General features: G+C 45.3%; 1 protein-coding gene across 1 annotated transcript in view; it reads right to left on the reverse strand.

Moving 5' to 3' along the window:
- Positions 1-3594: 3594 nt before the first annotated feature.
- LPCAT3 (lysophosphatidylcholine acyltransferase 3) overlaps positions 3595-25165 on the reverse strand; it is a 35489-nt gene continuing 13918 nt past the window's right edge. The window contains exons 3-13 of the mRNA XM_056530061.1: positions 24608-24714; positions 24406-24499; positions 23149-23186; positions 22405-22583; positions 22204-22312; positions 19221-19307; positions 18321-18487; positions 16151-16298; positions 15628-15786; positions 5289-5417; positions 3595-4058 (exon numbers count right to left, since the gene is read on the reverse strand). Of these exons, the coding sequence (XP_056386036.1) occupies positions 5301-5417; positions 15628-15786; positions 16151-16298; positions 18321-18487; positions 19221-19307; positions 22204-22312; positions 22405-22583; positions 23149-23186; positions 24406-24499; positions 24608-24714 (1205 nt within the window). The 3' untranslated portion in view covers positions 3595-4058; positions 5289-5300. The remainder of the gene's footprint in view (positions 4059-5288; positions 5418-15627; positions 15787-16150; positions 16299-18320; positions 18488-19220; positions 19308-22203; positions 22313-22404; positions 22584-23148; positions 23187-24405; positions 24500-24607; positions 24715-25165) is intronic.

A 25165-nucleotide genomic window follows, 5' to 3' on the forward strand; every position in this document is an offset into this window, starting at 1 on the left:
TGCAGGATAAGTCCAACTGCTGAGCCGAGAAGTTTGTGACGATCGAATTTACTGTAAGTTCGCTCATCTCTAGTCGTGACCGTCTCTATGCTCTTCTCAAGATTAGCAGTAAGGCGAATTGCTTTATGGAGCTGATCATCTGGAGAAAAGTTGGATTTAAACTCTTTTTGCTGTTCATCAGAGGAGGAATATAGAGTAAGATTTTCCTCTTGAACACTAGGGGAACTGGAAATAGCAGGGATGACCACAGATGAGGATGAAGCACCCACATTCCCGACAATTCCTAGTCCTTTAACCCCTTAGGGACCAAGGGCTTTTCTGTTTGTGCACTTTCATTTTTTCCTCCTTTAAAAAATCATAACTCTTTAAATTTGGCACCTAAAAATCCATATGATGGCTTATTTTTTGCCCCTGTATGGCCGGCACTCTCCTTCCTCGTCATCACGTAGTCGCGTACGTGCGTCGGCGTGCGTAACGACGTGATGACGGCGACAGATAGCGAGGATACCCGGCCGGCAGCAGAGACGTTCCGGAGCAACGGGGACACGGCGACAGCGATGGAGCGACATCCAGGGCAGCGGTGACGGGTCCGGAGCGGCGGGGACACGCGAGTATTACCTCCTATACCAGTGGTCTTCAATCTGCAGACCTCCAGATGTTGCAAAACTACAACTCCCAGCATGCCCGGACAGCCAACGGTAGTTTTGCAATATCTGGAGGTCCGCAGATTGAAGACCACTATTGGGTTCAAAATCTTAAATTTTTTAGATTTTGCACCTAAAATAGGGTGCGTCTTATACGCCGGTGCGTCCTATAGGACGAAAAATACGGTAGCTAGCAGAATATGGAATGAAATTAAAACTGCTCCGACATGCTGGAGGAGTTCTTTCAGCAAAATACTAAAGGGCAACCAGGAATAGTCTGCTTAGCTGCTATGGGCTGGAACTGCTGCCATGGGCTGCTGTACTGCTGTAGGCTCGGGCTTCTGCTGCTGTTGATATTGCTGCAGGCTGGCTGCCTGCTGTCCACAGGGTTCCGGATGCTGAGAACGCTGATGGGGAATGCAAAAAGTAGAAATCCTGCGCCCCTTTTGAATGGAGCCGGAACCGTAAGACACTACGCTGCCGGGCTGATGTCACATCCGCCGTTGTTGCTGCGTAAGCAACGTTCCAGCCCCAGAGACAGGAGAGCCAGCGGAAACAATGCTCCTCCACAGCACACCAAGGACAAGCAGGACTGCTCTGTGCACTGAGGCTCTGTGACATGCCCCCCGGCTCACACAGCAGGATGATTGACAAGCCAGAAGCCAGTACAGAGCCCTGCTTGTCCCACCCACACAAATGCAATCGCTGCAGGGTCAAAATATTCACATTGTTTGGCCAATGTGTATTACAAATATACATCTAATGGTATCTACATTATATAAAATGTTTTTGCTAATGACAAGTGCATTTTAAAGAAGTGCTCTGCTACTATGCAAATAAATCCTTAGCACTACATTACAACTTTATAATAGACTTATAGACTTCCAGCCATATTAAACAGTCTAACAATTTACAGAACAATCACTGGATCTTTGGGAGCGGCCCCAGAATCAGCAGCACATTCTCCATTACACGGGATGCGTGCAACTGATGGACAATACTTTTTTTTTTTTTTTTTAGTGGGTCGAAGTAAAGGTCCGACCTCTGGGATCCCCTGCAATTTTCAGAACTCTTGCCGCTGCATCGATGCAGGGTCTATGGCTGAGTTTCCCGACCAAGGTGCCTCCACCTGTTGCAAAACTACAACTCCCTGCATGCTCGGACAAACTTCCCTGTCCGGGCATGCTGGGAGTTTAGTTTTGCAACAGGTAGAGGAAACCAGGTTGGGAAAAGATGACCTATGGGAGCGCCAGAGATACTCAAGTACAGTGTTCAGACGCCCCACGATCAGACACTTATCCATTACGCACGGTGCTATCGCCAAGTTCAGCCAATAATCTCCCCTTAGACAGGGACTTACCAGTGCATTTAAACCAGCTGTAGACAAAACTATCATAAGTCCTTCACCAACATTGCACAAACATGTAATGCTGCGGCCCCTAAACATTTTAATAAAATGGAAATAGGCTTCATTTTACCCAAATGGAACATGGCCTTAGGCCAGGGTTACACGGTGACCTTTTGCAGCACCACTAATTAGTTTTTAACCATCTAGCGATAGCAGCAGTCAAAGCCCTGAATGGCCACTTAATAGTTAAAATCAATCAGTAGTGCTACAAAAAGCCACAGTGTAGCCCTGGCCTAAATCTTTATAGACAGAATTATACATAGTAAAAACCAGATAATGGAGCAAATCTATACTTGCTGGGTACATTGTAGTACATTTTCCACAATTAAAAGGGGTACTCCAGAGGGGGGAAAAAAATTTTTTTTTCATGTTAAATGGTAATAAAAAAATTTTTTTTTTAAACCACTTAAAAAAAAATTACTATTTAAAAATTAAATTTAAAAATCAATCCGTCCAGTACTTAGCTGCTGTTTTCTTCAGAGGAAGTTGTGTAGTTCTTTCCAGTGGACCAGTGTTCTTTACATCTCTGTCCATGTCAGGAACTGTCCAGACTAGGATCAAATCTCCATAGTAAACCTATCCTACTCTGGACAGTTCCTGACAAGCCGGGACGCCCCCCCCCCCCCCCCCCCCATACCCCCCTGTGATCTCCAGCACAACACCCCATTTATCAAGTTCACAGAGCGAACTCCACACCGTGTTGCGTGACCCTTCATACCCCATCCCATAGGCATGAATGGAAGGGGCGTGGCATAGCGTGGCGTCACGAACACAGAAGCTCCAAGCTTCCGTGTTCAGAATGGGGGGGCAGGAGATCACAGGGGACCGGCCCGCGATCAAACATCTTATGCCCTACCATTTGAATAGGGGATAAGATGTCTAGGGGAGGAGTACCCCTTTAATGCCAGTAAAATATTCTGGTCAAGCACATCTAATCATCATCACTTGCACAATAAAATAATCTTTGTGTTTCAGGATCAGATGGGAAAGGAGGGATTTGGTTTATTAGAATCCAAGGAAAGGACCCCCCCAAAAAAAAAAAAAAAAATCAACCCCCAAACACGCAGGCAGCAGATTGTTAATACAAGTACATGCGGATCACACCAAACAACCCATAAAAAAAATAAAATCAATAAAATTGGATCCGTACTCTGGGATCCCCCAGCACAGCCCTATTACCACAGGGGTGGGGCGGTACACACCAGAGGTTTGTTGTTCTCACTCGGCTCAGGGGTTTCGGGAATGAAAATGTGGCAAAGATGGGTTGACTTGGCAGAGTGCTTTATTGCAGCTCTTAAAAAAGAAAAAAAAAAAAAAAAAAAGAAGAAGGCAGGACATGACTGTACCCCCTCCAACACCCCTGCAGTGATCACATGACACCAACACAGCCAATCCAAGTGCACTTTTTTTTCTAAACAACGTTAAGCTTTGATCGGCCATGTTTGGTGTCACACTTTCACATAAGGGTCTGGACAGTCTCCCTTGTAAAATTTATAATCCCCCTCCCCCACCCATTGATACATCTCTTCCCCCCCCCCCCCCCTACTACTATTCTTCTAATCAATAACTGGCTGTATCCAGCAGTCCGGACTGTCCGTATCCAGTGCTTATGTGCAATATTTTACCATCAGCTTGTGTTAGCTGCCCTGTGACGGGACCCCCGAGGGGCGTAGGCAGATGTGTGATATAAAAGGACGGGAGCCGAGCTCAGATAGTCGGGTGAAGTCTCCAGCAACCTTAAAAGTTCAAGTAATAGAAAGTCCAGATATACCTCCCTCCCCCGCTCCCGAGTAGTAGAAAAGTCTATAAAACAACGCCTGGAGGGAGGAGCCTACATCGCTGCAGGATTATTGGCGCCGGTAACCAGTTTGTGATTTATTTAAAAAAAGGAAAGGAGAAACAAGAAGTATCAGCAATTTGTGTCCTTCCTGGCAGTGTGGTGTCCGCAGATGGCGCCAGCATGGAAGGAGGTGTGCTAACCATCGCCAACGAGTACGACATACAATCTGCAGAGACAGGAGAGAATAATACAGGTCACTTGGTTAATGCCTTATCTTTTAGATTTATTCTCTCTTAAAGTATCCCCCACCCCTATTCACAGGATAGGGGATTAGTGTCTGGTCATGAAGGTCCGACCGCTGGGACCCCCAGTTCTCCAAACTGCATCTAGGTCTACAGCAGGACCATGAACTGAGGATTAATGCAGGATCGGAGAGGTGTGCAATTTTGTGCATTTTAATGCATTTGGGGCCCATTTAAAAAATATATATATTATAAATGATATATTTAATAAAGATAAAACCACAACAAAATAATGATAAAATAAATAGAAATAAATAAAAATATATAAATGATGATTATGACAAAATATTATATCTATATCTTCTGCTCCACAAGAGGTTTCTGTCCTGGGGCACCTGTCAAACCGTATATATACTCCCAACATTAGAAGTATCCCTCATCCAAAGAAGAAAATATGATCTAAGGGTATGTTCACACGGGCGGATTTATTTGTGGGTTTCCCCGCTGCGTTTTAGAAAATGGGCGGGCTCTTCTTGGCAGATTTTCCGCTGTGTAAATTCCGCTGCCGAAAACCCGTCACAGACCCTACTAACTTCAATGGGGATTGCAGAGGATTTTCCGCAGCGGAAAATCTGCTGCGGACAGCCGAGAAGAGCCCGCCCCCTTTCAAATATGCAGCAGGAAACCCACAAATAAATCCGCCCATGTGTATGTACCCTAATTGTGAAGAGAGAAGAGGGGGTCTGACCTTTGGGACCCCCTGCAATCTGAAGAACTTGAATAGAGCTGTGGCCGTGTGTGCACAACGCCTTTGCATTCTGATGGTCACTCAGGTCCTGGATACTTATTCCCTATCCTGTAGTAAGGGGGGGGGGGGCAGCTTCTTATGCAAGACCTTTAAAAGGGGCTGTGTGCTGCCCTGCAGTTCGGAGCTCAGCTCACAGCATCCAGAAGTTCATTACTCCGAACGCTGTGTGCGGGCTTCCGTGTTCGCAGCCGCCGGGCGTGACGTCACAGTGGTCTCGCCCCCTTCACATAGACTTTCGTTGAGGGGGCGGGCGAGCTCCGAACTGCAGGGCAGCGCACAACCCCTTTAAGAATTTCCTTCATTGGGAAACTCACACCCAGAGCACCAAAGAAGTGATCGGACAGGGTGCAAGTGTCTAGAAATTATAGGGAACACAACAGGGAGCAGTCAGGATCCGGGTACTTACCATCGAGCACTGTCAGTGGGACTTCTGCAGCTTGTCCTTTCTTGGGACCAGGACTTTCCGTGCATAAGGCAGTGCAAACAGCAGCGATAAGAAGAATAAATGGCCTATAAAATAGACCGACATGTACACCTGTGAAGAGAGGGGGAGGGGTGTTAAAGGGTTGGCCAGCATTTGGAATCCTCATTTATATTTTTATTTTATTTCCAGAAGCTAAAAACCTGTCGTGGTAATTCAGGTGGACTGTTTGGTACAGTGTGTCAGAGCATCTTCTTAAAACAAAGTAATGCAGCTGAGCTCGACACATTTAAATGAGAACTGTCAACTTTTGGATGTGTCAGAGCAGATTTTCCCAGCCAGTGTGCCTCCAGCTGTTGCAAAACTACAACTTCCAGCAAACCCAACAGCCAAAGGGTCTCTGGGCATGCTGGGAGTTGTAATTTGCTACATCTGGAGGCACACTGGCTGGGAAACACTGGCATGGAGACATATCAAAAGTTTTGATTGGTCAGGGACTGAACACTCAGACAACCAATCACGAGCCAGGAATTGAGTATGTTAAGCAGGTTCTCTCTCGCCTGTGTCATGTGACCTGGATGGACTTACAATGGAAGTTCAGGTCTCAGACACAGAGCGAGGAGAGAAGGTTGTTCTCATCAGTCATTGTCTGAACACTCGCCAATAAAAACTCGACATGTCCCAAAGACAAGTTTTTTTTTTTCTCCCCCCTTTCACAGGTAGGCTTTAAAGGGGTACTCCGCCCCTAGACATCTTATCCTCTATCCAAAAGGATAGGAGATAAGATGTCTGATCACGGGGGTCCCACTGCTGGGGACCCCCGCGATCTCAGCCGCCACACCCGACATCCAATGCACGGAGCGGATGACTGGCGATGCAGAGTGGAGGTTCGTGACGTCATGTCCAGCTTGTGATGTCACGGTCACGGCCACGCCCCCTCAATGCAAGTCTATGGGAGGGGGCGAGACTGCCATCACGACCCCTCCCATAGACTTGCACTGAGAGGGCGTGGCCGTGATGTCACAAGAGGGGCGCGGCCATGACATCACGAGCCTCCGGAGCTGAACAGACGCTCTAAACGAATGCTGGGTGCAGCAAAGAGATCGCAGGGTCAACAGCGGCGGGACCCCCGCAACCAGACATCTTGTCCCCTATCCTTTGGATAGGGGATACGATGTCTAGGGGCAGAAAACACCTTTAAGCCTCTTAATAATGTACTTAATAATGGAATTACGCAAGGAAATGCTTCAGTGTGAACATACCACACCTGACTGGCAGAGTGGGTCAGGGCATGCATGTGGTCTATCCTTCCAGCTGACAAGAGGGGATATGGCTGACAGGTCTATGGCGGCCACATCTACTACCTGATGTCTGAAGTGGTACCACAACGGAAGCCCATATGCGGTAGAAGCTTGGGGCGCTTTGCTGTTGCCTTGGCAACAGGATTTCCTATTCTCCTATCATTGGAAGTACCATTTAAAGGGAATGGGTCACCAAATGTGATTTTTTTATTTTTATTTATTTATTTATTTTTTTTAGAGGTTACATTTTCACATTTTTTTAATTTTATTGGAAGTATAAAAAAATTAAATATTATCACAAAATATGAAAAATTGAATAACGTGTCATATGTCCTACTGTTGACCAGCAGAGGGAGCTAACATGAGGAATCTAGTGAAAGCAAGAAACTTGTCTGGCTGCTGCCAATTAGACCTCGCCCATCTACCTTCCTCCTCTGTCTATGTGCAAAAGGAGAGTGGGTTTTGTAGTTTTTTCAATTCCACTGTCACCATTTTGTTGGTGACAATTCCAGTCACCTAATCTGTGCTTTGCACATGTGCAGTAAGCAGTCAATGCTTTTCTATGAAACACTGTCTTAAAGGGGTACTCCCCTGGAAAACATTTTTTTTAAATCAACTGGTGCCAGACAGTTAAACAGATTTGTAAAGTACTTTATTTAAAAATCTTAATCCTTCCAGTACTTATAAGCTGCTGTATACTCCACAGGAAGTTATTTTCTTTTTGAATTTCTTTTCTGTCTGAGCACAGTGCTCTCCGCTGACACCTCTGTCCATGTCAGGAACTGTCCAGAGCAGGATATGTTTTCTATGGGGATTTTCTCCTACTCTGGACACTTCCTAAAATGGACAGAGGTGTCAGCAGAGAGCACTGTGGTCAGACAAAGGAAATTCAAAAAGAAAAGAACTTCCTGTTGAGAATACAACAGCTGTCCTGGAAGGACTAAGATTCTTAAATAGAAGTAATTTGCAAATCTGTTTAATTTTCTGGCACCCGTTGATTTAAAAAAAAATAATAATTAAAAAAATAATAATAATAATAATAATAATAATAAAAAAAAAAAAGTTTTCCAGTGGAGTACCCCTTTAACTTTCTTATGCCCTATGCCTGCCATAAAGCAATTGTGTAGGTGTTGTGAAGTGACACACCACAAAGAGGCTACAGTAATGGCAGCCCCCAGTAGACACTTTTTTATTCGTTTTATTGAAGTGTAAAAAACAAAAATCAGCATTACAGAGGAAAAGGCAGGCAATGAAAAAGTACATAGCAAAAGAATATACATCATAAAGTGCAAAGTACATTGCCAATTAACATCCGCTCACATTAACTGAGGCAAATCTGCCGATTAACAAAGGACATAAAAACATGCGCTTGTACGTGCTAACATACAAAAGTAAGGTCCATTAGTGTATCAGGTTCCAGAACCTAACCGTAGCCATATAATTGTAATAAAATAAGACTAAGGAAACACAGTGCCGCTGCCCTTATGGAAATCTAGCGTATAATATCTTAGAACATCTGCGGGGCTGTCAAGAAACCAATAGGTGGGAGGATCCCATGTCCTCCCAGTTCTCAGTAGTCATAGAAGGGATATGGGACCTCCAGTACCGTTCAGCAGGGAGAGGGGGACAGCTAAATTTTAGTCTGGATGAGGCGGGTGTATAAAATGGAAACCATGCCTCTGGGACCATGTAAGCATAGCACTCCAACCAGTGGATAGGCTGAGACTGGAGGACTACCAGCGGGGAATTAACAGCATTGCACAATTGGAGGAATTTATAAAAAGTTTCCATGGGGACCCCAAACTTAGTCTGGAGTTGTAGAAAGGAGCACAGAACATTGTCAGTGAAGAGATGTTCCAGTAAAATAACCCCATAGCCTGTTCAAAAGTCGGAATCCGGGGAACCCATGAGGTGAGAGAGACGTGGGTTGTGCCAAAGAAGAAGGTCAGCAGGGACATCAGCAAAGGCATAGATCTGCTTGGTGGCCTTCCACGACTGGACAGCTAGTCTTCTGCTGGGGGACCCTCTAACAGTGGGGGAGGGGAGCTGCACATATCTAACCAGCGTACACTCCGCCATTGGCATGGGATCAGGGAGCACCCAGTGTCGCATGTACCCAGCTAAATATTAGAGATGAAGGTCAGGGACAGCTTAACCTTATTCCTATTCAGACCCCAGATAAAGGGAGCAAATAGTAAGTGTAGATTGATAAAAAAAGATTTAGGCACAGGTACCGCTGAATGCTCCAAGATATATAATCAGCTTAATAAGATTAACGCGACCCGCCACTGCCAGAGGGAGAGAACTCCACAATCTGAACTTCTTGTATGTAGGGCAATAGGGGTACAACATAAGTGGCGGGATCATGCGAGGAGTCCCTATAAATGTAAATTCCCAGGTAAATACCACCGGCAGACCACACACTACCGAAGCCCAAGGAGAGTCCAAGAGGGGCATAAAAGCAGATTTAGACCAGTTTATACATAGGCCAGAGAAGCTATCAAATTTATCAAGTAGTTGTATAATGTAGGGAAGCATCACCTCAGGGCGGGACATGAAGAGGACCATATCATCAGCATAGAGACCTATACGCTCCTCCCCATGGGACATACCCGTATAGAATGTATCCTGCCTAATGAGCTTCACTGCCAGTGGAGACAGCCGGCAAAGGACTGTGAACATATACCATTAACCAGAACCTGAGCCCGAGGCTTCTTATACAAGATAGATACCCAGTGCCTAAAATTATCCCCAAACCGATCAAGAACTGCAGAAAGGTAACCACATTCAACTGTCGAAAGCCTTGGCCCCATCAAGTGCCGCCAAGGTCCAGTCTCCATGATAAGCTACACCCACCTGGACAGCCACTTGCACTCGCCTAATATTGTCTGAGGTGGATTTCCCCAGGCATAAAGCCCGTTTGATCCAGGTGTATAATGGAGAGGATCACACAATTTAGGCAGTTGGCCAAAACTTTAGCTATGAGTTTATAATCCAGATTCAATAATGAGATTGGGAGATAAGAGCCACAATCAGTAGATAATAAGACTACAATAGTAGCATCGTACAAGGAAGGAGGAAAAGCCACCTCCCTAAATGCCAATGTGTACATGTCGAGAAGGAGTATTTCAGAGTACCGAAGATAAAACCTCCAGGGGAAGACCATCGGGTCCAGGAGATTTTCCTTTGGCCATATCACAAATAGCATCCTGCAACTAACAATTCATGTTGATTTGCTGTGAGAGTAGGAAAATCAATGGCGTCCAGGTAGGCGTGCAATTGGGCCAAACTGTAGTGCGCCCTAGGACATATATAGATCTGCATAAAAGGAGGAGAACAGTCTGGCAATGTCAGAGCTGTCAATCAAGATAGAGCCATCTAAGGCCCGAATTTTAAGAATGGTCAGAGAAGCAGAGTACTGCTGCACCAAATGGGCTAGTGATTTACTGGACTGATTCCCATGTTCAAAGTAAAATTGTTCCATGAAAAATAGTTTTCTATTCATCTTCTCATTAAAATGCCTCATGTAAAGGCGGCCCATAGACAGCTAACGCCTGTTTGTTCGTTTTGGAAGGATCTAAAACATACAGCTCCTCCAACTCCGAACACTTGCCGGCCAACTCCACCTCCCACCTAGAAGTGTCCCCTTTAAGAAAAGAAGTTGTGGAACGAAGGCATCCATGTAGGTATGCCTTCATAGTTTCCCACACCATATCAGGGGAACCCTCAAGCAGATTATGTTGTAAGAATACGGACAGTTGGTCCGGGATCCTATCTGACTCACCAATAAGGTCTAACCAGAAGGGGGGAAAGATCCGATATGACTCTAGGCTCATAGGCGACCTGTCCTACCTGGGCATAACATAGGGAAATACAAAGGGCCAAGTCTATACGTGAGAGGGCATTCTTACCAATAGTGAAGCATGAGTATACACGAGAGCCAGGGTGACTAAGTGTCAAGCCAACCCAACTCCTCCAAAAGTGAGGAGAGCGGAGATAACAGAGGCCGAAACCGAGGACTGACCCCCAGAGTTATGCCTATCTAGCAGTGGGTCTGGTACAAAATTTTAATTGTCCATACAAATAGTACAAGCATTAGTGTAATCAGCAGCAAAGGCAATAGCCTGATGATCAATATCTAGATCAGCTGGAGGTGGAATATACACAAAAAGGAGCACATAAGGAACATTGTTAACACAAGCATGTATAAATACAAACCGGCGACGAGGGTCTTTGCGAACTGCAGTGGGCTCCCATCTAACAGATCTGTGGACCAGGACAGACAGGACCCCAGGGAGAAGGAGGTATGAAAGGTAAAATTGTGAGCATTGCACCCAGGGCCTAGACAGTAAGTGGACCCTGTATGGAGTCAGGTGGGTCTCCTGCAGAGCGATTATATGGGGGTTAAGTCTACGCATCTGTGTAAAGACCAACAGCCTCTTTTTAGGTGACCCAAGACACCCTCACATTCCACACAAGTACCTTGAAAGAAGCCATACTTCAAAATCAGCAGGTACAGACAATACGGAGGCAGCGGCAGTATAGATACCAGTAAACACTCCGCTAAGAGCCTCCATTTTGTTGACCAAGTGTGCTGCTGCCATTTTCTTTTTTTTTACATGTTTTGTACTTGCCACAGCAGCGTGCACCCGTGTATTGGGTTTAGGTGCTGGCTACATTTTTTTTTTTTTTGCTGTGCAATGTGGGGAGAGGGGCTCCCTCTGTAGCTGTGCATCCCCTCCCCTATTTCACAGGAGGTGGTTTTGAGTTGTTAGTGGATCCAGCATGTCGCCCAGCCTGAGGTGAGTGAATGTTAGGGTCCCAGCCTATATGAGGCCACCTCCACGTGGTGGATGGGGGGGGGAACACGTTTTGATCAAAAAGTGCGCCAAGAGCCTCCATTTTGTTGGCCAAGTGTGCTGCTGCCATTTTCTTTTTTTTTACATGTTTTGTACTTGCCACAGCAGCGTGCACCCGTGTATTGGGTTTAGGTGCTGGCTACATTTTTTTTTTTGCTGAGTAAACACTAGTGACAAAATATAGAGCATTACACATGAGTTAAATAGCAAAATGAGCAGATACCAATGAGGATCTACGAACCAGTCAGTCCAGATAACAAAGAGGACAAACTAACAAAGTCCACAGTGAGGAAGATACAGACTCTGGTTATGGCTCCATCTAGTGGGGAAAGCCTGTAATTACATGTAAGAACGTGATTCACAAATTAAGTAAAAAGAATAAGGCTGGGTTCACATCACGTTTTGTCGCATACGGCAGGGGGAGCTGAAAAACTTGCGCTCCCGTATGCCTTCATATGCGGTCCCGTATGTAATTCATTTCAATGAGCCGACAGGAGTGAAACGCTGACTCCGATCGGCTCATTTTTGCCCCGTATACGGTTTTCCCACCGCACCTAAAATCGTGGTCGACTACCATTTTAGGCCCGTGGAAAACCGCATACGGGGCAAAAATGAGCCAACCGGAGTCAGAGTTTCACTCCTGTCAGCTCATTGAAATGAATTACATACGGGACCGCATACGAAGGCATACGGGAGCGCAAGTTTTCAGCTTCCCCTGCCCTATGCGGTCCCGTATGGGACAAAACGTAGTGTGAACCCAGCCTAAAAGACGCCAAGGAGGAAAGTAGATGATAAAAAAAAGAGGAGGAGAAGGGATGTAAAAGGGATAGAAGAAGAGGAGGAAAGCAGAAAGCCAAAAGGGAGGAGAATTTGAGCTAAGAGACAGAAACCGGGAAATGGCAGAAGGGGAAAGGGAGAAGGAATAGGGAGGAGGGGGACAAGAGCAGAGAGAGGAATCAGCTAAGGAGAAGGAAGAAGGGGAGTATATAGGGTGTAAAGAAAAAAAGAAAGCCAGAGACGACCACTGGAGGAGAGAAGAAATAAAGCAAGAAAAGTAAGGGATGAACCAGAGGAGAAATAGGAAAAGGGATTTCCAGAGAATACAAGCAGCCGAAAACAACATGTAAGGAGAGTCCAAGCAGCAAGATAACTGCAGCAAGAACAGAGTCCCGGCCTGGAGGACCAGAAAAGCACGAGTGCCCTCATCCATTCTTCCAGAGGTAGGTCTTCAACCTGCAGACCTCCAGATGTTGCAAAACTACAACTCCCAACATGCCCGGACAGCCAACGGCTGTCCGGGCATGCTTGGAATTGTAGTTTTGCAACATCTGGAGGTCCGCAGGTTGAAGACCACTGGCATATGGCATCTGTAACACCGCAGCTGTAGCAGAGTCCGTATACACAGACGAGGGTCAGCAGATGAGACATGCAGTGAACATAGAAAGTATTAGAGTCCCCGGTGAGCTAGCCAGTCCAAGTTGACACGGCGCTGGCGCCAGTCATCAGCCTCCTGGGGGGTAGAGAAGAACATGGCTCGATCTCCGTCCACTACCCGCAGCCTGGCAGGGTAAACCATAGAGTAAACAATCCCTTTGTTGCGCAGTCGGCCCTTGACCGCAGCCAACGTAGCCCTACATCTTTGTAAAGTCCGGAAATACGGACACCCGGGTATTGTCATGGTGCAACTCAGGGAGTCTTCGCGCCGAGCGTAGGATCAAGTCCCGGTCATTACAGTTTATCCCGGTCATTATAGTTTGGCCAGCAGTGGCCTTGGTAGGGCGCCAGGTATGGGAGGTTTTGCTGGGATGCGATGCGCCCTCTCCACCGCAAACGCAGGAGAAAAGTCCACATCCAGGAACATGTCTTTCAGACAGCTTTCCACAAAGGCGCCAGTGTTTTGCCCCTCTGCCTATAATTCTGATATTTCGTTGCAGTCTATTCTCTAAATAATCACTTTTCTGTTTGCCTGCTCCACTTGAGTACGAAGGGCAGCGATAGAATCAGGGACAGGACCCACAATGTCCTCCAGCACCGAGACACGCTGCTCGACCTCCATCACCCTGTCCCTGAGATTGTGCAGGTCCTGCCGCAGGAGTCCCACGTCCGTCCTCACTTCCTCCATCTTGCCCATAAGGGTCTTGCTGTTAGCCTGAATAGCAGAGAGTAGCATTTCACTAACCTCCCGGAGGGTCAGCTCAGGGGCGTCTGCATCAGATTCCGAAGAGCCTCCACCAGGTCAAACTGAGGCTCGAGCGCAGAGCGGGCCACAGTTGCACGGTCGGGTCCATCTTGTTTGCCAGCGCGGGCAAATTCTTTTAGCTTCTCCGCCGCTGATTTCTCCTGCCCGTGGTTCGGATCTTTCTTAGGGGGCATCTCCTTAGCTTTATCGGGTCACAGGAGAAGCCAGGATGATTAGTCTGGATGGTGGATTTAGCAGGCTCTAAACGGGAGCACTCACTCCATGTGACCGCTCATACCAAGCACCAGGACACCCCCCCCCCCCCCCCCAGTACATACTTTATTAATAAATAACATTAAATACATTGTCCTAAAACTAAATACATAAATTAAATGCTTTATCTTGATAGAATAAATTTATTAAAAAGAAAAATAATAATAATAATAATAAATAATAAAATGGTGACGCAAACACTTGAAAACTCTTTAACGACCAAGGATGTAAATGTACATCCTGGTGATAATTTCCCTCCCCCAATAAAACCAAAAATTGTCCCCATTTAACCCCCAAAAAGCGAATAAAAAAAAAACAAAAAAAAAAACATTTGGTATCACCGCGTGCATAAATGTCCAAACTATCAAAATATAAATGATAATGATCCCATACGGTGAACGGCATAAACGTAAAAAAATAAAAAGTCCAAAAATGATGCTTTGTCACATTTTATTCCCCAAATTTTTTTATAAAAAGTGATCTAAAAAAAAAAGTTTTATATATGCAAATGTGGTATGAATAAAAAAAAAATAAAATAAAAAAATAAAAAGCCCTCAAACCACCCCATATACGGAAGAATGAAGAAGTTATAGGTGGTCAAAATAGGGCGATTTTAGATTACTGATTTTGTACAAAAAGTTTGAGATTAATTTTTTTAAGCGGTACAAAAATATATAAGTATCTAGCCATGGGTATCATTTTAATCATATTGACCCACAGAATAAAGAACACATGTCATTTCTACCGTAAATTGTACAGTGTGAAAACAAAACCCTCCAAAATGTGCAAAATTGTGGTTTTCATTTCAATTTCCCCCTAAAAAAAAATTTGTGTGTTCACCGCACATTTTTGTTAAAATGAGAGGTTTCATTACAAAGTACAATTGGTCACGCAAAAAAACAAGCCCTTATATGGGTCTGTAGATGGAAATATAAAAAAAAAAGAGGAGTTATGGATTTCAAAAGGCGAGGAGTAAAAAACAAAAACGCAGAAATTAAATTGGCCTGGTCCTTAAAGGGGTATTCCGCCCCCCCCCCCCCGAGTCATCAGCTCTCCAGAGCTACGTTTGCCCCATGGCTGATGACTCACGATACAGGGATCGGAGGTTCGTGATGTCATGGCTCTGCCCCCTTAATGAAAGTCTATGAGAGGGGGCGTGAATGTTGCCACACCCCCTCTCAGACTTGCATTAAGGGGGGCGGAGTGCGTTGTCACGAGGGGCGGGGCCATGACTTCACAAACCGCCCCTGTCATCAGCCACGGAGCAAACTTCGCTCCGGAGAGCTCATGACTCGGGGGGCTGCAGGAGAGATCGCGGGGATCCCCAGCAGCGGGACCCCTGCGATCAGGCATCTTATCCCCTATCCAAGGATAGAGTACCCCTTCAAGGGGTAAAAAAAAAAAAAAAAGGGGGCAGGTCAGAGGGCACTCGCCTTACCTCTTCACTGACATCTGGATATTATAATCTCTATACTCCAATGTGGCAAAACAGAACTGCGACAATGCAGTGTGTAATTCGCAGAGGAGTTTCCTGTATGAACATCAGAACGTGCTGCCATATCACTCCGGCTACACCTGTGCCCTAATCTACTACTCTGACCAACTCTGCTCTGCTACATCCCCATGCCAGCTCTGCTGCACGGCAATAACTGTGGATACAGATCGGTATGCCGCAATACATGGTGGTAGAGACAGATACATTCGCAACTCACCTTGAGCCACTTGTCCCAGGTGAAAAGGCAGAACGGCACCAGCGGGTATCCCATAAAGAGCCAGTGGAAAAACTGCTGCACCGCATAGAGGGGCGGGTGCAGCAGAGGCATGGAGCATATGTGATTGAGCACAGGACTGTCCCGCACCAACTCCATCGCCTGGAGAGAGATGGAAACATAATAGTGTCATATATACGGCAGAATAGTCACATATCAGGTCATATACAGAGCACAGATAGGCGAATAGTAGCCTGGAGCAGCGCAAAAGGTGACTCCTTGAGCCTCATTCCTTGGTGACACAATAAGCAGTTTCCCCATACAGCGTGCCTCCTGCTGCTGCAAAACTACAACTCCCAGCATGCTCTATAATGTCCTCCATGCTGCTGCTACTTCTGAGGGTGTGCTATAAAGCAATGTTTTACAACACAGCTATTGCAAAACTACAACTCCCAGCATGCCGGGCACACTGCTTGAAGAAACCACCCCCGCTCTGTAGATGAACAGCCCCCCCCCCCCCACTGACCTGTCTCTCCACTAAGACTATAAGGAACTCCAGTGAGAAGCAGACGAGGTATCCGGAATGCAGACCATGCCATATGGCCAGGAAGAAGAGGGCGGCTCCCTGAGACACGGCCTTGTTGCCAAGGAAACGGAGACGCTTAAAAACGTATCTGGGAGAAAAAAAAAGAAGAGAACAGAGGGTTACTGGCACGAACATCACAGTAACAAAATCATATTCAGAAATTATCTACAATCGCTAAACCCCCTTACCCAGTCCTATGCTCTTCTCCAGACACTGGGGCCTAGCCCGTTCTCAAACGCTTATCATAAATGGGTGGCTCATATTCCTGACCTGTCCGTGTGCCAGTGAAAGGAAGTGGGGGGGGGGGGGGGGGCGGGGGCTCATATTACCGCACGGTGGCGAGTAGTAGTGATATGCTGATTCATTCATGGTATGTTTTGAGGTTATATTATACGCCTGCTAAGCTGAAGCGTATAAGGGAGTCCTCGTCGGATTTATGTTTTCACTGTTCTGCGGGGGTAGGTACTTTTCGGCAGTGTCCAGTTATAGCCTCTTTTTGGAGGGAGGTGATGGGGCTTTTGGCGGGCAATCTAGATTTCCCCTTCCAGCTTACCCCGGTGGTGTGCTTGTTGCGAGTCATAAATGAGGTGGCATCAGGTCTGCATAGACGTATCCTGATCCGTTTCTTGTTATTCTGTGCCCATAAGGTGGTTGTGATGATGTGGAAGGATGCGTCCCCTCCCCCTTTGTCTCGCTGGATGAATATGGTAAATAAATACGTCCCGTTGTACCAAGCTTTGTATAAGAGTCGTAGATACCCAAGAAATTTGACAAGTTGCGGACTCCTTGGCTTTTACTGGATGTGTCGGCCGACCTTCCATCCATACTTTTCTCTACTAGGATATTGGTTTTGCGGCGGGGGTGGGGGGAGTCATTGGGATGTGTGGTAGTGTGAGTGTATACTTGTCTATTGGTGTGGGGCTTCTCTGGACGGTACTGGGGACATTCTTTTATCTTTATCCCTGTCATAGTGACGGAGTAGACCTGTGGACCTACAGAGGCACTGGATATGTGCTGCACGTTATCGTGCTGTTTATTTTATGCAAACAAAACTTAATAATAATAAATAACAAATACTTTAAAAAAAAAAAAAAAGAAATGATCTGCAAAAGTCACCTAATAAAGTATAATACAGGATATAACTCAGGATCAGTACAGGATCAGTAAAGTAATGCATGTACACAGTGACTTCACCAGCAGAATAGCGAGTACAGCTCTGGAGTATAATACAGGATATAACTCAGGATCAGTACAGGATAAGTAATGTAATGTATGTACACAGTGACCCCACCAGCAGAATAGTGAGTACAGCTCTGGAGTATAATATAGGATATAACTCAGGATCAGTACAGGATAAGTAATGAAATGTATGTACACAGTGACCCCACCAGCAGAATAGTGAGTACAGCTCTGGAGTATAATATAGGATATAACTCAGGATCAGTACAGGATAAGTAATGAAATGTATGTACACAGTGACCCCACCAGCAGAATAGTGAGTACAGCTCTGGAGTATAATATAGGATATAACTCAGGATCAGTACAGGATAAGTAATGAAATGTATGTACACAGTGACCCCACCAGCAGAATAGTGAGTACAGCTCTGGAGTAGAATACTGGATATAACTCAGGATCAGTACAGGATAAGTAATGTAATGTATGTACACAGTGACCTCACCAGCAGAATAGTGAGCACAGCTCTGGAGTATAATACTGGATATAACTCAGGATCAGTACAGGATAAGTAATGTAATGTATGTACACAGTGATCCCACCAGCAGAATAGTGAGTACAGCTCTGGAGTATAATACAGGATATAACTCGGGATCAGTACAGGATAAGTAATGTAATGTATGTACACAGTGATCCCACCAGCAGAATAGTGAGTACAGCTCTGGAGTATAATACAGGATATAACTCGGGATCAGTACAGGATAAGTAATGTAATGTATGTACACAGTGACCTCATCAGCAGAATAGTGAGTACAGCTCTGGAGTATAATACAGGATATAACTCAGGATCAGTACAGGATAAGTAATGTAATGTATGTACACAGTGATTCAATGGTTTCTGTAGATTACACAAGTCTGTATACACATCAGTCTCACCTTGCCACCCAATCATTGGTATTGATATTGAAGCTGGCAATGGTTCCTGTGAATAGCGGCGTAGTCTCAAAGAGCCACACTTTCATATTGGCACAGGCATCCCACCGCGCTTGACCATTTTCATCCTTGTCATTATAACCAAGGCCAGAAAGAATGCAGACTCCTTCCTGCAGGGAAAAGGGGAGTAAAACAAGGGTGATACATGACAAATACACATTCCGGCTCTCCATACCGGCCATATGTGCGGGCTCTTGTGATGTCACAGCTGTGCTTTGTGCTATGAGCCAATCAAATGTTGCCCCCAGATATTTTTGCTGAAACCCTTCGGCAGAGAAACTGCAGCTGCATACCCCTCCTACCCCCACCTATTACATTCCTGCAGGCAGGATGCTGCTGCAAGTAGAGGAAGATATTACAACATCTCATATATTTACATATATTTCCGATTTGGCCGGGATTCTGATATTTCTCCTGTACTGATCTTCTGGGTATTAAAGGGGTACTTAGCGTTTTTTCAACAAACTTATCCGAACGCTGGAGCCGGGAGCGTGTGATGTCATAGCTCCGCCCCCTCGTGACGTCACACGCCGCCCCCTCAATTCAAGTCTATGGGAGGGGGCATGGCACCCCCTCCCATTGACTTGCATTGAGGGGGCGGGGCGGGACGGCATGAGGGGGTGGGGCTATGACGTCACACGCTCCCGGCTCACGCTTCCAAACGCTGAGCAGCGGAGTACCCCTTTAAAGGGACATATGCTGTAAAATATCTACAACTACTGGATAAATGTCTCCCTGGTTCCCGTGCTGCATATATATTTGTGTGTACGGTTAGTCAGGCAGGTATGACAAGTGTGTATGAGGAAGGATAAGAAAGACCCAAAGAAAATATCCAGCACTTACCGTAACCAGCCAGCAGGTGACGTACTTATATAGCATAATTTTGCCCCAAATAGTCATGTACACACAGCGGTACCAGAATGGTTGGTTCTAAAATAACAATTAAAAAAATAAAAATAAATAAAATAAGCGAGAATGATTTAATTAATGATTTCATTAATAATCCAATCTACAGAACACGATCGGTCCTACCAGCCCTAGTGTAATGTATTATTGCTACGTACATACAACATAATAAGCCCCAGGCCCTCTGCTTATCCTTAAAGACATGTGTTCCCCAACCAGGGTGACCCAGCTGTGCAGAGGAAAAGTTGACCAGTTGCCCATAGCAACCAATCAGATGGCTGCTTTCATTTTTCAAAGGCCTAGTTTCTGAGTTGCCCATAGCAACCAATCAGATGGCTGCTTTCATTTTTCAAAGGCCCAAAGTTGCTGAGTTGCCCATAGCAACCAGATCGCTGCTTTCATTTTTCAGAGGCCTAAAGTTGCTGAGTTGCCCATAGCAACCAGATTGCTTCTTTCATTTTTCAGAGTCCTAAAGTTGCCCATAGCAACCAATCAGATCGCTTCTTTCCTAAAGGCCTCTGAAAAGTGAAAGAAGCAATCTGATTGGTTGCTATGGGCAACTGGGCAACTTTTCCTCTGGACAGGTTTTGATAAATCTCCCCCACAATTCCCCTCTTTTCCTATTTAACAGAACAAAATGTAAAAGTCGAAAATTTATGCTTTCAGTCACATGACATTCCAGAAGAATTTATTTTTATTTTTTTATAAAAAGGGATCACAAAGTCACATAGACGCAAACGTGGAACTGATAAAAAGTACAGATCAGGGCGCAAAATAAATGAGCCCCCAAACAGCCTTGTATCCGAAAAAGTGAGAAAGTAATAGGGCAGTGGTCTTCAACCTGCGGACCTCCAGATGTTGCAAAACTACAACTCCCAGCATGCCCGGAGAGCCGTTGGCTGTCCGGGCATGCTGGGAGTTGTAGTTTTGCAACATCTGGAGGTGCGCAGGTTGGAAAACACTGTTATAGGGGTTGTAATAGGGCGATTTTGTTAAAAAATGTAATAATAAATAAAATAAGTTTTTGTTTTCATATAAGCAGTACAATAATACAGTACAAAGAATTAAGAGAACATCAGTTTTACAGTAAAGTAAACACAAAACCCTCTAAACTTACAGTTGCGATTTTCTTATGAATTCCCCTTAAAGGGGTACTCCGTCCCTAGACATCTTATCCCTTATCCAAAGGATGGGGATAAGATGTCTATGATAGCGGGGGGTCCCGCGATCTTGGCTGCGGCACCCCCGACATCCGATGCACAGAGTGAACTTCGCTCCGTGCAGGATGACTGGCAATGCGGGGCAGAGGCTCGTGACATCAGGGCCACCCCCCCCCCCCCCAAGGCCATTACGTCCCCTCCCATAGACTTGCATTGAGGGGGCGTGGCTGTGATGGCACGAGCGTGGCGTGGGCGTGACATCACGAGCCTCCGCCGCTGCACCCAATGTTCTAAACTCCAGACATAAGGGGATAAGATGTCTAGGGGAGGAGTACCCCTTTAAGTTTCTGGCACCAGTTCATTTAGAAAAAAAAAAAAAAGTTTTCCACTGGAGTACCCCTTTAAGGGCATAATGGGCTGTGTCCTTAAGGGGTTAAGGTTTCAGTACATACTACATATTAGGGCTGCACGATATATCACAAAAGCAATCGAATCGCGATTTTTGCTTTTCGCGATACGGCCCCTTGGGAAAACATGCGATTATCTGCTTGGGCTCCCATGGGGCGGGGGGGGGTTGGGGGGGGGGGGGGTCGGCCAGAGCAGGTAAAAACTCATTTAAATACTAAAAGTCAGTGTTTCCCAACCAGGGCGCCCCCAGTTGTTGAAAAACTACAACTCTTAGCATGCCCGGACCGTTAAAGGCTGTCCGGGCATTCTGGGAGTAGTAGTATTACAACAGCTGGAGACACCCTGCTAGAAAAACACTGAGCTAAGGGCGCAGGGAAAAAAAAAAAAAAAAAAAAAAAAAAAAAAAAAACCTTCTGCTCACCTAGTCCCGGTCCCTGCAGATTAGTCTCCCTGCGCTCCGAGGTGTCCTTTCTTAGTACAGTAGGACCTTTCCCTTTTCAGCCAATCATTGGCCGCAGTGGTGTCATGTGTCAAGCCAGTGATTGGCTGATGAGGAAAGGGGAGGGAAAATGTGACAAGGGTGAGGAGAATGTGACAAGGGGGAGGAGAATGTGACAAGGGTGAGGAGAATGTGACAAGGGTGAGGAGAATGTGACAAGGGTGAGGAGAATGTGACAAGGGTGAGGAGAATGTGACAAGGGTGAGGAGAATGTGACAAGGGTGAGGAGAATGTGACAAGGGTGAGGAGAATGTGACAAGGGTGAGGAGAATGTGACAAGGGTGAGGAGAATGTGACAAGGGTGAGGAGAATGTGACAAGGGGGAAGAGAATGTGACAAGGGGGAGGAGAATGTGACAAGGGGGAGGAGAATGTGACAAGGGGGAGGAGAATGTGACAAGGGGCAGGAGAATGTGACAAGGGGGAGGAGAATGTGACAAGGGGGAGGAGAATGTGACAAGGGGGAGGAGAATGTGACAAGGGGGAGGAGAATGTGACAAGGGGGAGGAGAATGAAATAGGCGGTGGGCATAAAATGGGTAGGCAGATGTGAAATGGAGGAGATTTCACCATTTTTTTTTTATTATAGCGCATCGCATATCGCAATATTTAGGCCCAAAATCGCAATCGCACATTTTCCCCCATTTCATGCAGCCCTACTACATATAATATATATAAAGAATAAAAATAAAAAATAAAAACACACACACACACACACTTTATAGTGTAATTTAGCAGTAACGCACGCTGTAGATTTTTTTTGGCTCGGTGCAGCGTGCACAGATTGCAGATTTTATCATTGTATAAACATGTGCTGCCACCCGGAGGCGAGGAGAGGGAAGACGCGTCTCTTACCGCATATTCTTCCGTCAGGAAGTAGCTGTCAGGCAGATAGGGGCCGAACACCATGTATGTGGTCAGGAAGAAGAGTCCGAGGCTGAGCCGCTTCATCGCTGGCTGGATGCTGTATAGCGGCGGAAATAAAAGGAGATCACACACTGGGCGCCATTCTGGAGACCCCCCCCCCTCCCAGTCCCTAAAAGGTCACCTCCTTACCTGTTGGGTCTTTCTCCCTCCACATCGGTCAGTTCCCCCGTCACAAACTGCAGGTACTTGCGCATGGAAAACTGGGGTCCAACTAAAAACCCACCATAGTAGTAGGAAAAGCCACAGACCTCCAGCAAGGTGGGCACTCCCGCCACTGCGTAGCGCTGCTGGTCCGGGGTCAGTGACGTCTGCAATAGAGAGATTTAATGTAACACCCCAGGCAAAAATGTATACACTATATTATGCCTCCTGAGGGGGCAGAGCAAGACACAGGGGTCGAAAAAGCCACTGTAGGAATATTTCCATTCACTGACAGCAAGCAGAGAACTTGAAATCAGTTAAGAGTACATGTCGCTTTAAATAATGTCTGACATGTCTATCTACATGTATAAAAGCAGTAGTCTTCAAATTGTAGACCTCCAGCCGTTGCAAAACTACAATTCCCAGCATGCCCGGACAGCCGTTGGCTGTCCGGACATGCTGGGAGTTGTAGTTTTGCAACGGCTGGAGGTTCACCGGTATGAAAGGGCAAGAGGATGCCTAGAAAACACGTGTATGAGATCCGCTGCTTTCTAGCAGTTGTCTGGGCCAGAGGATGTTTGTGTAATGGGTGACACCCTGGCACAGTGACAGGAGGAGATCCGGAGGAATGACTAAGCGTGGCAATCTTCCTTGGACACGTTACAGAGGAATTACAGGTGCTGCACAACCTGCGAGAGACAAATGATCCGCACCGAGAGACACGATACTAACCTTGGCTTTCCCTCCATCATAGTAATCAAAGGAGAGTCCTGTAAGAGGGGAACAGAGGTCAGTCAGCGCAAGCTGAGAGTGTGTAAATGTTAAAAAAAAAAAAAAAAAAAAATGTATATATATTATATATATATACACACACACACACACACACACACACACACACACATATATATATATATATACACACACACACTTTTTTGCACACCCCAAATTGTATACAGCAATAAATTGTTATATCCTTTATTATACTTCAGAGCTGTACTCACTATTCTGCTGGTGAGGTCACTGTGTACATACATTACATTACTTATCCTGTACTGATCCTGAGTTATATCCTGTATTATACTCCAGAGCTGTACTCACTATTCTGCTGGTGAGGTCACTGTGTACATACATTACATTACTTATCCTGTACTGATGCTGAGTTATATCCTGTATTATACTCCAGAGCTGTACTCACTATTCTGCTGGTGAGGTCACTGTGTACATACATTACATTACTTATCCTGTACTGATCCTGAGTTATATCCTGTATTATACTCCAGAGCTGTACTCACTATTCTGCTGGTGGGGTCACTGTGTACATACATTACATTACTTATCCTGTACTGATCCTGAGTTATATCCTGTATTATACTCCAGAGCTGTACTCACTATTCTGCTGGTAGGGTCACTGTACATACATTATCCTGTACTGATCCGGAGTTATATCCTGTATTATACCCCAGAGCTGTACTCACTACTCTGCTGGTGAGGTCACTGTGTATGTACATTACATTACTTATCCTGTACTGATCCTGAGTTATATCCTGTATCATACTTCAGAGCTGTACTCACTATTCTGCTGGTGAGGTCACTGTGTACATACATTACATTACTTATCCTGTACTGATCCTGAGTTATATCCTGTATTATACCCCAGAGCTGTACTCAGTATAATCATTGGTTGAGAAATATTGTCTTTCGCACTTCACATGACTATAGGGTAAAGGCTGTCCGGGCATGCTGGAAGTTGTAGTTTTGCAACAGCTGGAGGCACCCTGGTTGGGATACACTGCTCTAGTGTTATCTTACACTGACCTCTAGGCAACAGGAACAAATAAGATTATACAGTCCCATAGGTTCCTATGGCAGCCACTATTAACATGGGGTGATATGAATGGAGGTAGATTTCCAAAAAAATTATAAAAAAAAAAAAAAAAGTAGGGTCATTGTAAAACAAGAGATATATTTTGCCCCTATGACAACACTTACCAATCAGCTTGAGTGTAAGGACGCAGTGCGGCATGGTCCACTTGATGTCATAGTCATCGGTGGCTGTGTAGTAGTAGCCAGACAACAGATAGCCCTGTCATCAGAGAGAAGGGTCAGTAATTCCAAATCTATTGTTACCTTAGACAAGCCTGTTGGGGGAGCTACAGGCAACACAGGAAAAAAAAAAGGTATCAGAACTCACCATCTGGAAGCAAAAACTGGTCAACACCGCAGTAACTGTCCTCCCCATGAGGCGAAGGATGAGGAAATGCAGCACAACACATAGTAAAGAATGGTACAACTGAGAACCTAGAGGAGGAGAGATGTAATACATGTATATAGGGGGCAGTATTATAGTAGTCATATTCTTGTACATAGGAGGCAGTATTATAGCAGTTATATTCTTGTATATAGGAGGCAGTATTATAGTAGTTATATTCTTGTATATAGGAGGCAGTATTATAGCAGTTATATTCTTGTATATAGGAGCAGTATTATAGTAGTTATATTCTTGTACATAGGAGGCAGTATTATAGTAGTTATATTCTTGTATATAGGAGCAGTATTATAGTAGTTATATTCTTGTATATAGGAGCAGTATTATAGCAGTTATATTCTTGTATATAGGAGGCAGTATTATAGCAGTTATATTCTTGTATATAGGAGGCAGTATTATAGTAGTTATAGTCTTGTATATAGGAGCAGTATTATAGTAGTTACATTCTTGTATATAGGAGGCAGTATTATAGCAGTTATATTC

Source organism: Hyla sarda, chromosome 7 (genome assembly GCF_029499605.1).
Source record: "Hyla sarda isolate aHylSar1 chromosome 7, aHylSar1.hap1, whole genome shotgun sequence".
NCBI classification, from domain to species: Eukaryota; Metazoa; Chordata; class Amphibia; order Anura; family Hylidae; genus Hyla; species Hyla sarda.